The following is a 14,807-nucleotide window of genomic DNA, read 5'->3' as shown; positions in this document are numbered from 1 at the left end:
TCTCAGTACTTTCAAGTACAGATTTCTTTATGCAATTCTGACTGCGTTATAACTAGCATTACAGGAAAATCTCGAGACACTAGACTCAAGGGTTTATTTTTTACCCATATATAGGGATTTATATAGACTCCCCAAAGGTGGAAATTGTTCATATATGATGCCTTAAAGAATACTGGAAAACAGAGACTACTTTTGGTCTACCAAATACATTATTAATTATAAAGTTCTCCTACCCATAACAGTTCTGGGTAAATTCAAGGCAAGCGTTTTTTGCTCCCTTTGTTTCACTAGAAAACTCTCTTTATTAAGTTTTTAACGTGTATACAGATTTTAAAAGAGAGGGTGCAGATTCTACCAACATGTTTAAATTTTGTAGAGATGGTTCCCACGAGACCAGTGAGAATACCACCGTGGAAGATTTGCCAAAAGACCTTGTTAAAATGTGCCATATATGCTTGGATAACAAGTGATTTTATTTATTAAGCAATCAAACTACTTCCATTTAAATAGTATTGGACACACAAAGACTTGAAAAAGTACATCAGTAAATGGATTCAATGTATGCCTTTATGAAAACTTCCAAAAGTAATTTCCTATCAGATAAGTGCCTTAGAGTGTTGAATGTGCCAAGTGTCAAAAATTTTGTTAAAATTCAAAATGAGTCAAGTACAGATTTTTCCTTGAGTGTGCACCTTGATTAGCTACACGAACGGAGGCATAAGTAAGACACATCTCCTTGTCCCCACTATAGAATAAATTATTTCCGAATTAAACACAAATTAAAATGCAACAGAGTGACATCTTTTTGGATATATGCGACTTACCCAGGAAATGATGTATTTTCAACACAGTTTTGAGATTAAACGATATTTAGCCATGCTTTTGCATTCACAACAAGCTGTCCGCCTGTGAATTTCTTTTTCTTCTTTTAAATGCAAGAAAATACTTAAAGCTGCTCTAGTAGAAGTTTATAATATTTTACATAAACATTCTTAACTGATCTGTTTGTAAACAGTTTAATGGTAATTCTTTCCGCAAACACACAATATATTCATAACAAATCGCATAGCATTTGATGTTTTCTTCATAAATCAACTGTACCTAATGCAATTTATCTTTTAAGAGATGTTTTTGACTAAACACAGTTCTGAGTCACTAAGAAATCCAGAAATAAGCACCTTATCTCTTTAATGACTTGCCGAGGCTTCCCTATATTTACTGCTTAATGATCGGAAGCATTTAATTTTCAAAGTTTCATTAAAACCCATCTACAAAGCTGATAGATAAGCAATAGTGATTTGTGACAGAAGATGTGGGAAGCCATTAACCTACATAGGTACCAAGGAGGAAAGTGAACACAGAAGAGAATACTTTTTTGAAGACAAGTCTCTTCCTATTTGTCATTATTAAACTCCAGAGCATCTGTTCCAGGTTTGATCTTCAATACGGATATGAGGCATTGCCGCCTGGAAATGAAAGTCTAAGATAAGGTAGGATTCTTAAGAGATCTTCATGAAAAAAAATAACCCGGGTTGCCATTTACTGGGAAGGGGAAATCAATACGAAGACCTAGAAACTTGTGGCAAGAGGACATTTTCTAGGTATAGGTCATAGTTTATCAAGTTGCCTCTTTTGCAATGTAATTTACTTGCTAATAAGACCAACTGACTATAGCTGAATACTGTGTTATCATCGAAATGTGATTTTAAAATTCTCTCCTCATTTCTTGTGTGCTTGAGGTTTGTCGGTTTATTTTTCCCGAGCTCAGAGTGGGTAGACAAGGTCGATTTCAAAGAAAATGAATGGGTTTGTACTCCTCTTTATTAAAACACAGACATCCCAAACGCCACATTGCGCCATACCCAGAACATTAAAAGGTATTTAAGAAGCAGGCCTACCGTTCTCATCATCTGACTTATTTTCGTTGTCAGAATCGGTCAAAGTAAGGGCTGAGTTCTCACGACTGGACAGGCCGGAACTGCGTCTGGATTTTATCCCTCTCCCCCACAGTCTGATGGCGTGTTCTGGAGACATCCCTCCCTCTGTGTCGGAGTCGGCGTCAGACCCTGTGCTCAGAGAGTAGCCCTGATGAAGGATCCCCATGTCAGAACAGTAGCCACTTCGGTGTGGGGAGGGCTCACACATTCCCAATTCCGCAAGGGTGAAGTTAGTTCCTAAGGTGACAGCAACAGAGAGACCGATTATAAATTGTGAAATGCTTTACAAAGTTAAAATGTATTCTTACAAAAAACAGATGGATGCTTTTCCCATCCAAAAAACATATCAGATTCCCATGTTATACAGGAATATATGAGCATGAGTATTTAGGATATTGGGATACATTTGAGAACAAAAAAGTAAACATCTAAGATTAACTTTAATCCTAGGCCAGAATGCTCAGCTTTTGCTTCAAAAATGTTACAGCATTTACTGTTGTCTAGGTAGCACACGTAGCTGGAAAAAATACTGGATTTAGAATAATAGCTAATATATACCAAGTGCTTTCTTAGCTCTGGGCATCTTTTGGTTTGCAACTTTTATTTTACATTTTTATAGGTGACAATAACTTAATGAAGAAGATAATATTATGTAATCATTTTGTAAGGAAACTGAGGAACAGAGGAACAGAGAATTTAAGTGACTTACCCAAGGTCACACATCTAGATTGTAGCAAAACATGGATCTGATCCTTGAGCAGTCTGTCTTCGTGTCAAAGAACCTTAATCCTCCAATAAATGTGAGTGGTGGCCAGGAGACCTGGGTACCAGTCCCAGCTTCCCACTGGTAAGTCTCATTGTGGCAAGTCTCTTACTCCTTGAGCCCCAGTTTTCTCATCTGTAAAATCTGGGTATTAATCTCTTAAATTCCTCTCAGGATCACTGTGTATCTTCTATGTGATAATACCCACCGAACTCTTTTTTTTTTTTTTAAATAAACTATGTAATGTATTATTTAATTCAGCGTCTGAGGGATGAAAAGTCAGTCCTCATGTTTTTAAATGATATTAAACAATGTCTGTTTGCTCACACAACTTAGAACCACAAGTAGGTTTCAACTATGGAGCATGAATGTGTGCACAAATGGGAAGCAGAAGCAAAGAGGCATTTATTGAACGTTTATATGTTACCAGTGTTGGGCATGTGGCCAGGCAGTTGATAGGCTTTCAATCTCATTTAAATCTCATAATAGCCCAACAGTTTAGGTGTTGAGCATTTTACAGAGAGGTTAAATACTGTGTCCAAGGTCATGCTTAGGCAAGTGGCAGATCCAAGATACACCGCTAATCTGCCAATTCCAAGCCTTTGCTCATTCTACAAGGTGAAATGATCTCAATCAAAAACCAGCCTGTAACATTCTGGCACAGTGAATGCTCTATCTATGTGTGTGCTTTACTATTACAGCTTCTTAAAAGACATTTTAAGGTTTCAATGAAAATTAGATGGAGTCATGCGGTACATTCTATTTACTGACATATGAAGATGATTTTTTTTTTTTTTTGTCTTTACTCAAGCTATGGACAATGGGGGAAATTGCACTGAAGAAATGCACTTCAATGCTATAAGTGAAAAAAACCTTATAAATAACACCAAAGCCATGGTTTATGTTATGTACATTGATTATATTAGGGCCAGTCCCTATCAATCATATCCCCAAACTTATGATATAACTTAACTCCTCTATGATACTCCAAATACATGATGTTATTTCTTAGCTTTCATTTTTAAAAAGCCTTCAACAGCTGTTTGTATTAACCTAGTGTGACTTTGTAATAGACATATATTTTTATTCTGAGGTTTTACTTTCCGTTCTTTACTATATGTTGATGTTCCACAGCCTTCTTTAGCTGTGTAAATGGGACCAAACCCAATTTTATACATAAATGTCTCTGAAGAGTGAAACCTATTCATTGGAGAGCTAACCCAAGCAAAATTTCCTGTGGGAATGGGGTAACTTCCTGCTACCTGGGTAGGAAAGAGGGACATCCTTACTGCCACCAGCATGGTCCCAAATGCTGTTCTGCCCAGTGTACTCTGTTCCAGTTTACATCCTCGGTAATTAGGTATTGTCTCATAATTGTACAGTAAAATGTATATTTCCATTTTGGTAGTCTATAAAACAAAAGTTAAGTTCATGTATGTCTGATATTAAAATACTTTTCTATTTTTATTATCTCATTCTTAAGTAAACTAAATATTAACATTCTCCCATCTTGTTTTTAGAGCTCATGTTTGCTCTGGACAGGAATGAAATATAAGGCTTCCTTTACCTTCAATAAAAGAAAACAAGTCAAACTAAAACATACATGTTTTTATTCCACATGTGGGAATTTTAAGCTATATGATTCCATTTGAAATGGAGTGTGTATGCATTAAGGCAACTTTCCTGATGGTTTTCCCACACCTCATTATCTGGAACAAGCTTCAAAGACCTCCTCAGGAAAAGAGAAACATCTGTGAGAGGAAAAGAAGCCTCAGTTTTCAGAGCATCCCATGTGCTTTTCAATCTTGAAGTAATAGGCAATAAGCCTAGGGCATGGAAATACATGGAATAAATATAGTCTCCGTTCTTTGGTTATCAAATTTACTTGATGATAAGAAATTAAAATATTATTTTTCTGTTAAAACAAACTTGAGATCATCATAAATCAGTTAAAATTTGCATAATTTTTTAAAGTAATCACAAATGTTAGAAAAAAGTAGAGTTCAAGAGTTTCAGCTTTAAGCATACAGCCCCAAAGCCACAAACAAACAACACTGTAAAGAAAATTGGAGGTATTGTACTCAGTTCACCAGGAAAAAGTAACCAAGCTCACACTGGCTTACAGGAAGCCAGATTTTTCTCTAAATTCAGAAAAATTTTCCTGTAGACTCCTCAAAAATATTACCTTCTAAACACCTCATCTTCATCTTCCAGTAGGACCACAGTCCACCAATGTTACCCATTTCTCACAATTCCTAGTTAGGTGCCTTTTGTCCTCAACTAACTCAAAGAATAGGAATCCTATTCTAAGTATCTGGGACAGATTCTGGACCAAGCCTTTCCTAAGTGAGCTGGCTTAACATATGAAGCCGGTGAGCCACATACACATTGGAAAGGAAAAGCTGATCTATCATTTATTAAATCATTCAGCAAATATTTATTGTTCCTGGTGCTGTGATAGGCATTGGGGATATAACAGGGAGCCTTATAAAAATGGAGCCCATGACATTTACAGTATAATCGGGAAAGAGACATTAATCAAAGAATCACATAAACAACATACAATTTATAGAGTGATAAATACTATATAGGAAAAGGACAAGGAGCCATGAAAGGTCATCCTGTGGTCCAACTGTTCATTCTTTTACAGCTTGCCCAACAGATGTTCATCTAGTGGTGGACTCACTAGTTGGAGGGACCATGAATTTGCTCCATGAGGTTATCAGGCCCCCTTCAGTTTGCTCTTACCATACTATTCCCAAACATTCCTCTATATACATTGATTTCAGACAAACATTTTTCATGTAGTTCGTCTTACAGTACAAAACCTTCGTGTCATACCCTTCAGCTCAGAATGTAAATAGTATAGGGGAATTTTAACACCATGCCAACTTATTGTTTTGCACTTACTTTGCTCATTGATGGAAGGTTGATTTTGCTTTAATTCATCTTGTATAATTATGTCTTTATTAAGCTCCATGGCAGCTTTGAATGGAAGAGAGAAACTAGTCATTGTGTGATTCTCCAAGCTAAGATTTCTAGTGGAAAACAGTCAACATTTCTTTCCTTCTTTACTTTCTTGCAGAAAGATAGAAAGAGTCATAATATTTCAGTATTCATGAAATACCTTCCATCTTCCTCTAATCTCTCTGGTATCACATTAAAGTGGGAATGTAGATAATGTTTCAAACTCATTTCATTTCAGGTATATGTTTTATGGTTGCTACTAATAAACTTCCCAGTGTGGCCTCATACTACATTATCAAGGCCAAAGTCACTATTTCTATAGATGAATGATTGCACAAAATCTGTTTTTACATCATGGAATTTAAATTTTTTTTTTAACGTTTATTTATTTTTGAGACAGAGAGAGACAGAGCATGAACGGGGGAGGGTCAGAGAGAGGGAGACACAGAATCTGAAGCAGGCTCCAGGCTCTGAGCTGTCAGCACAGAGCCCGATGAGGGGCTCGAACTCACGGACCGTGAGATCATGACCTGAGCCTAAGTCGGACGCTTAACCGACCGAGCCACCCAGGCGCCCCTTACATCATGGAATTTTAGTATAATTTAAGGTGTTGGGAGAGAACCCCAATGTCTAAAAATTGTTAGGTGGATCAAGATAGCAGAACACAAGTGTTTAAAAATAACTTTCTTGAGAAGTATCTTTTACTTTAAGTTGTCTTTTTCTTGATCATAATCTCAATGTGTAACCCAGATCCTCTCCAAAACTTTTTTAGAGATAAATTTGGCAATAGATATCAAGAGTCATCCATTGACCAACTAGTTGTGCTTGGGGACACAATTCAAAGGAAAGATATGCCAGCACATTGTGATTATGGCTTTATTTTCTAAGTTTTTACCAACTTCTCACACTTTGAAATAACCTTTAACTAGGAGAAGCACATATGTCGCTAAGTCAGAATTATCATGTCATGGTAATACCAGGGAATACAAATAGCACTGGAAATGTCAGCATTTGAACAGATTTTCTACTATGAGGGCAGGAAGATAAAAGTTAACTGTAGTAATAGAGGAGTACAATATAGAAAACTTTTATTATCTAAATATTCACTATGCAAGTCCCCTGAATTTAAGAGATGAAATTCTACACACAGAAGAGTTACTATGAAAACATGAAAGCAGTCACTAATGATCACTTATAAAATTAATCCCCCCATCCCCATCCACTTACTGCTAGCATCTCTTCTCATATCAACCACCATATCAACGTCTATGTCATCAGGTAGTTAGTGATAACAGAAAGTAATATGGTGCCAGTGTGAGATTAAGTTGTAAAGCTTGTGAAGATGCAGATTTCCATGAAGTCAATAAAAGTGATGCTAAAAAACACTAGGATCATAAGCAAGGCCACATAATTACCATGATCTAACATAATTAACCTCTTAACAAGAAAAAATAGAAACACATGTTGGCATGGTGGATTCTTCAAAAGATGACTTGACAGACTTCCAGTTCTGGATCAAGATAAAATTCCTCACTTCTCTCTACTTCTCCCACTAGGTGCAGCTAAAAACCTCTGAACAGTACATATAAAAACACATAAAAAGAGTTTAAAAAGGGTTGAGAAGGAGATAGACCTATTAGGATCCTAAGACCTGAGGAAGGATATGGTTGTGAGTTCCCTGGAGTTTCTTTTTGCCTTGTATATCCCAGCCCTGGTGTTGGAGAAATCTGCAGATTAAAAACACCAGTGCAAGCAGACAAAGCCCAGAGTAAAGCCTACTGTAATTAAGTGTCCTCCCTTACCTCCACAAACACCCCAGGATGGAATCGAGTGGTAAGCCAGAATTTCATCCTTAACCAGTAGGAATAAACCTTCCCAGACACCCCACACAAAGGTGTTATTGGTGGCTATAAGGGGATCCTGGACTTCTATCTCCACCCAGTGGGGTGGTCATGAAGCACCCCTTCCTCTCCCTGCTGGTGTCAGAGAAGAATTAATGTTAAATTTCCTTTCACCACCACTGAAGGGTTTGTGGGGGAGCTGTAGTAAAGAGGTGCCCTTCTCCCTCTAAACCAAGTTGGTAACTTCAGAGTCGTAGTGAAAAGTCTGAAAACCCAACTCAGCTCAGGGGCAAGAGAGCATCACTTCTCAATCCATACCCCCTGCCTTGTCAAAGTAGGCCAAGTGAGGGACTTGGACCTTCCCCTCCACCTGGCAGGCAAGCCTCAGTGTCTCATTTTTCCCACTGGCTTGGTAGCAGAGGAGGCCTTCTGAAACAGAAGATTTAAATAAGAGCCAGAGTTTCAAAACGTAATAGCCAGGATACAATAAAAAAAATCACTCATCATACCAAGAATCAGGAAAATCTCAACTTGAATGAGGAATGATAATTATTTAAGTAAAAGGTTAATGAGCAGTCGTTACGAAAATTAATGAATTCATCAATTTTTTTTGCAAAATTCAACTCTGTGATTATGATGCAAAATTCAATGTAAAGTGAAAGATGTATAATATAGTCATGCAATTTTGCCATAAAATGTGTATATTATGCCTCCCACAAAAATTGTTATTCTATATCCTTTTGATTATAGCATAGTTCGAATAATAAATTGTATTAAACATAAAATCAAATATACTTTTGATAATCAGTTTTATTTTCTGAAGATAAAGTTACAATAAATTATCTATACTATTTAATATGAAATATTGATTCTTTTAAAAAATTGAATCCGGGGCGCCTGGGTGGCGCAGTCGGTTAAGCGTCCGACTTCAGCCAGGTCACGATCTTGCGGTCCGTGAGTTCAAGCCCCGCGTCGGGCTCTGGGCTGATGGCTCTGGGCTGATGGCTCGGAGCCTGGAGCCTGTTTCCGATTCTGTGTCTCCCTCTCTCTCTGCCCCTCCCCCGTTCATGCTCTGTCTCTCTCTGTCCCAAAAATAAAATTAAAAAAAAAAAAAAAAAAAAAAAGTTAAAAAATTGAATCCATTTTTAAGTGGCCTTTTTCTAGCATCATTTATCCTAAGACAAAGAAAATCTCTTGTAAATAAACATGGGTCACTTTTCCTGAGCAAATGTTAGAGTCTACATTTTCAAGTCAGAAATGAGTATAAACTCCAAATTTTCTAACAAGTGTTTAAGAAAAGGATATAAATTGCAATGTTGTAGTTCTTTTTTATCACAGGAAATGAAGTAATTTTATCTGATGCCTTAAGCTTTTTCAGCAAAAAGTTATCAAGAAAAATATAGCAATTATAAGTGATAAAACATAACTTTTAATTTTGATCAAAATGTATCAGATTACTACCTTATATGTAATATCGATACCTTACATTGAAATTTGAGCAATGATTGATATGCACAAGCTAAAAAGAATAATCACTTACCAAAAATTTGCCAATACTATCTAAAATATTATTTTCAAAGTCAAAAATCTACATATCTGTATATGCATTGATAAAAATTTTGAAAACTAGTGAAGAAACTACTTATGAATTTTAATGTTTTATACTTGTGTATACTAAAATTCTTCACATAAACTCCTTCTTAATGCCCTTCTAAAGTTCATCTGATTTTACATATTCAGATATTTTCCCAAATGTTGACAAAACTATTCATGAAAAGTCCTGTGGCTTAAAACTACAGAGTAAGTATACATGCATTATTACTCATAAAAAAAATTAAGTCAACTATTTAGATTTCAAAAATGCACTTTAAGAATAATTTTTTTTTACATATAGCACTAAAATGTTAATATTTTGAGATTTCTAAACTTTCAGATGAATTATGGGCTAGATGGGTGATGGGTACTAAAGAGAGTAATTGTGATGCACACTAGGTATTGTATGTAATGAATCATTGTATTCTACCTCAGAAGCCAATACTGCACTGTATGTTAACAAACTAAAATTTAAATAAATAAAAAAAGGGGAAAACATCTCCATCTAAATGCATGATGTGTCACAACTTTCACAATTTTTAACTAGAATCATCCCCATGTCAATAAACTCATTCTAAATCAAGGAAACATCAAAATGGTTAGTGACAAAAGGAGAGTTTCCAATATCCTCCATTTCTCTGTAAGCTTTGTGACTTCAAAGTGAAAGGTGAATGTGGCATTCTCCTCTGGTATGGTGGCATTTTCACTGTTCCGAACTGAACAAAGCCCAAATTGGAAAACCCAAAGCAGCTACAACAAAAGGTTCTGCAGAGCAACTGCCAGTTCATAAATAGAAATGAAATACCCAGTAACCTAGCTAGTTCGAGACTCCTTTCTGCTGATGAAAATTTCAACAAAACAAAACAAAACAGAAAACCCAATTCCGGTATTAAAAACTATGCAAATCAGTTGTCCTACGTAACAGCATTACAAAGGTGTATAGTCATCTGACCTCATGAGACTCTGCCTCTTCGAACAAATTGCTTTTAGAGAGAGAAAATAAATAAATAAATACAAGTCAATAGTGAGTTAGCAGTAACGGTCTGGCTGTCCTATGTTTGAGAACAACTACCAGATTAGCTTACATTTACTGAGGACCTCATGGTGTGGCAGGCACTGTTCTAAATGTGTTCACATGCAATTTTCAAATTAATTAGGACAGCAGCCCTATAAAATTGTCACTAGGTAGTCTAGGGTTAAAGTGGAGATTCCTGAATTTGTTTTAAAAAAGTGCTTGTTGAACATAAATTCTTAGAATTATTTCTTCAGATGAGTCCCCATTTTATGCATTTATAAAATAAACATAAAAATAGCATCCACCTTCATAGGGTTGTTGTGAGCACTGAATTAGACAATGCAGTTATAAAAATGCTTCTTAAAACATTGCCTGCCACAGAGTAACCTTACAACAAATATAGCTATCATGATGATCATCAGCTCACAGAAGCAGAAACTTTATTTTTTTTAAGGGTTAACATTTTCTATTTTCTGAGTTGATTTTACAAGTTTTGGAACAATCAGTATTTCTAGGAATCTGCTTATTTCATCTATATTTTCAAATGGATTGATACAAAGTTATCAAGTATTTTTGAATCCTTTTAAATTTGTTATACTTGTAGAATATTGTCTTTATTTTCATTTTTTTTTTCATTTTTTTTTCAACATTTTTTATTTATTTTTGGGACAGAGAGAGACAGAGCATGAACGGGGGAGGGGCAGAGAGAGAGGGAGACACAGAATCGGAAACAGGCTCCAGGCTCCGAGCCATCAGCCCAGAGCCTGACGCGGGGCTCGAACTCACGGACCGCGAGATCGTGACCTGGCTGAAGTCGGACGCTTAACCGACTGCGCCACCCAGGCGCCCACTTTATTTTCATTTTTGACATTACTTATTTGTGCTTGCTTTTTTTAAAAATAAAAAATGAGTATAGTTGCCACATTACATTAATTTCAAATGTATAGTATAGTGATTCAACATGTCTAGTGTTATGCTCTGCTTACCAAAAATGTATCCACCATCTTTCACCATACACTATATCATTGACACTATTCCCTTTTTGTACCTTTTATTCCCATGATTTATTTGTTCCATAATGGGAAGGCTGTATCTCCCTATCCCATTTCCTCATTTTGATCATCCCTTCTACCCCTTACCCTGTAGGAACTATAAGTTTATTCTCTGTATTTATAGGTCTGATTCTGCTTTTTGTTTGCTTATATTGTATGGGGGGCTTTTAATTCACACATGAGTGATATCATATGTCATTTGTTTATCTCAGTCTGATTCATTCATGTCCTCTAGACTGATATATGTTGTCACAAATGGCCAAAAAAACAAAACAAAACAAAAAACAACTCATCCTTTTTAATGGCTGTGTAATATTCCTGTGTGTGTGTGTGTGTGTGTGTGTGTGTGTGTGTGTGTGTGTACACACACCACATGTTCCTTAGTAGAAATACCATATGATCCAATAATTCTACTACTGGGAATTTACCCAAAGAAAATGTAATCACGAATTTTAAAAAATATATGCACCCCTATGTTTATTGCAGCAGTATTTATAATAGCCACGACATGGAAACTACCTAAATATCCACCAATAGATTGATGTATTTTCTTTATTTTAACTGGATTTTCACCAATGACTGCTTTTGTCTTTCAAAAAACACATTTTTGCTTTTCTGATTCTGTATGTTTTTTAGTTTATTACCTTCTACCCTTATATATACAAATTATTCTTTTCCCCTCCTTTGAGTTTATTCAATGATTCTTTTCCATATCTTTAAAATTTGAATCTTTATATCATCAGTATTCAGCCATGCTTTTTTATTATGAATATTTCACACTATAAATTTTTTAAGCACCACTTTTACTATATTTGTCAAGTTTTGATTCATAGCATTTTCATTGTTGTTTAGATATAAACATTTTACATATCTATTGCACCTACTTATTAAGTTTCCAAATGTATTGTGATATGTCGTATTTATTTCTGTTTTTGACTTCTAATTTAATTCTGTTTGCCTAGAGAGCAAAATTTTTATGTTACTAAACCTTTGGATAATTTTGAAACTTGTTCTATAAACTGATAAACTTTTTATAAGTATTTTCTATGTATCTAAGAAGAACACATGTTCTCTAATTACTGAGTGCAAGGTTCTATATCTGTCAATTCAACTAAATTATTAATCATGTGTTCAATTCTTCTATACGGTAGTAATTCTTCTCTATGATTTGCTGTTTGCTTGTCTTATCAATAAATGAAAGATGTATGATAAAATTTCATACAATAATTGGTGTTTCTTCCCATAGTTGTATCACTATCTGCTATTTGTCTATTTAAGGCTCCATTATGCTAAGTGTATATAGGTTTAGAATTATTACAGATTTCTGATAGATTGAATATTTTATCATTAATATACAGTGACTATCTCTAATAAACATTCTTGAAATAATATCTGATTTTAATATCAATTATATTTTAAAATGAATTTGTCCATTTCATCCAAATTACTATAGTTTATGACAATACCTATGAATATGTGTAGGATCCATAACAATATCCCCTATTTAATTCTTGATTTGGAGTATTTATGTATTTTCTCTTTTATCTTGATCATTCTTGCTAGGGATTTATCAATTTTATCAGTTTTTCAAAGGACCAGCTTTTGTATTCAGTATTTTCTTTTATTGTTTATTTTCTGTTTCTTTGATTTTTGCCCTTGATTATTTTTCTTTACTTAAGTTCAGGTTTTATTTGCTCATTCTTTTCTAGATTCTTGAGGTAGAAATATAGATCACTGACTTAAAAACAATATTTCTTAAATAAACAAGCAAGCCTATATACTTTCCCTATTCACCTGCATCCCACAAATTTGAATATGTTGTACATTATCATTAAATTCCAAATATTTTTTAGTTTCTCTTGTACGTCTTTGACACATGGGTTACTTAGAAGTGTGTAATTTTATTTCCACATATCTGGATTTGTTGAGATTTCTTTTATTGATTTCTCATTTAAGTACTTGATGGACAGAGAACAGATTCTCCAGAATTTCCTCTTGAAAGTCATTGAAACTTACTTTGTAGCTCAGAATATAGTATATGTTGCTGAATGTTTCACTGTAAGATAAAGTATATTTACAGTTTTATGTAGTGTTCTATAAACATCTATTTGATTGAGAGGAATAACAGTGTTGTTCTACAGACCTTTACTAATAATTTTGGTATAGTTCTTCAATTAGTTACTGAGGAAAAGATTGAATCTGTAAGGAAGTATGTTTTTTTCTTTCTCTTTATAATTCTGTCAATTTTCCCTCCATTGCTTCCTCCCCCTCCTGTACCTCTCCCTCTTGTCTTTTTGAAACTGTTACTAGACACATATATTTTTACCTTTCCAGGGTGAATTAACACTTTTATCAATTTCAAATATCCATCTTTTTCTTTTGTAATACTTCTTGTATTAAAGCCTATTTTCCTGATATAAAATAGTCAAGCCAGCTTTCTTAAGTTTACTGTATGCAGTAAACATATCATACATCTATTTCTGTTCCTTTACTTTCAACTTCTCTGTGTCTGTATTTAAAGATATGTTTTTGTGGACAGCATGTATTTGGGACTTGGTATTTATCTGAGAATCTTTTCCTTTTAATTGGTGGTACAGCCCATTTATATTCATGTAATTATTGATATGGCTGGATGTAGTTTCATCATTCTGCTGTGTTTTTCCTATCTGTCCCTTTTTTGGTCATTCCTTTCTACTTTCTGTCATTTTCTTTCCTAGCTTCAGTTGAGTTAATATTTTTTTTAAAAATTCATTTTAGTTTTTCTATTGATTTTTAAGCTATCTCCTCACATTATTATTTAGTGGTTACTTTAGGGATTACAATATGTATGCTAGGTCAGTCTATTCTGAATTCTGATCTTACATGCTATTCCTTCAATTTCTGTGAATTCATAATTCCTTTATTCTAAAAATTTCTCAGCCATGGCCTCTTAAATATTTACTCACTTGTATACTCTTCATTCTCTTCACTAATTAAACTAAGTATTATCCTCCTTCTCTCTACATGTCTCTATTATATTTTTTAATCTCTTTTCTTTCTGTGCTGTTTGTTGCTAATTTCTTCTTGCTATTTTTTCCAGTTGACTAATTCTCTCTTTAATTGTGCCTGATCTCATATTTGCTGTATAAACTCAACTATTATTTCAAAAATTATGTATTTCATTTATAAAACTTATATAGCTTTTTAAGTATTTCTGTTCAGTTTTTCCATTATCTTCTTACTTGCTAATTTGCATATTATACATAGTTAAAAGTATGGATCTAACAAATCATGTTTTAGAACTTCAAAGATCAAAACTGGTTGTTAATTGATTTGCTTGCTCTTAATTATGAAGGTCTGTTTTCATATGAAATTAAGTATATTTATTTTAACTGACATTGGTTTAATTTTCAGAACTCATAAGGTAAGGGCCTCAAATGAAGATTTTTTCCTTCCTGAAAAATTTGCATTTGCTTCTAAGACATGTGGTACTATTATCACATATCTCTTTCAGGATTTGGTTAATGCAGGAATCTTAGTTTCATGTCCTCCTTCTTGTTCTAAGTCCAAGGTCAAATCTCCTAAATGCAGGTCTGATATCAGTGCTTGCTCTCAGTGAAGACCCACCATGAGCATGCAGTTCAATCTTCAGATTTCTGG

The 14,807-nt window shown here is 34.5% G+C and overlaps 1 protein-coding gene across 17 annotated transcripts in view; it reads right to left on the bottom strand.

Annotated features, from left to right (window-relative positions):
- The window catches only part of TENM2 (teneurin transmembrane protein 2), a 1,977,383-nt gene that overhangs the window by 865,567 nt on the left and 1,097,009 nt on the right, over window positions 1-14,807 (bottom strand). For 14 of the 17 annotated variants that reach the window (XM_058722697.1, XM_058722719.1, XM_058722713.1 and 11 more), the window contains 2 exons: window positions 5,611-5,685; window positions 1,899-2,174 (listed from right to left, as the gene is read on the bottom strand). The exons of 1 other annotated variant lie outside the window; for it this stretch is intronic. In XM_058722697.1, coding sequence (XP_058578680.1) covers window positions 1,899-2,174; window positions 5,611-5,685 — 351 coding nt within the window. The remainder of the gene's footprint in view (window positions 1-1,898; window positions 2,175-5,610; window positions 5,686-14,807) is intronic. 2 more of the 17 variants (XM_058722770.1, XM_058722779.1) reach the window with 1 other exon arrangement.

This window comes from Neofelis nebulosa, chromosome 1 (genome assembly GCF_028018385.1).
Source record: "Neofelis nebulosa isolate mNeoNeb1 chromosome 1, mNeoNeb1.pri, whole genome shotgun sequence".
Classification (NCBI taxonomy): domain Eukaryota; kingdom Metazoa; phylum Chordata; class Mammalia; order Carnivora; family Felidae; genus Neofelis; species Neofelis nebulosa.
Note: the sequence above shows the minus strand (reverse complement) of the source record. Positions and strands in the feature narration are given on the sequence as shown.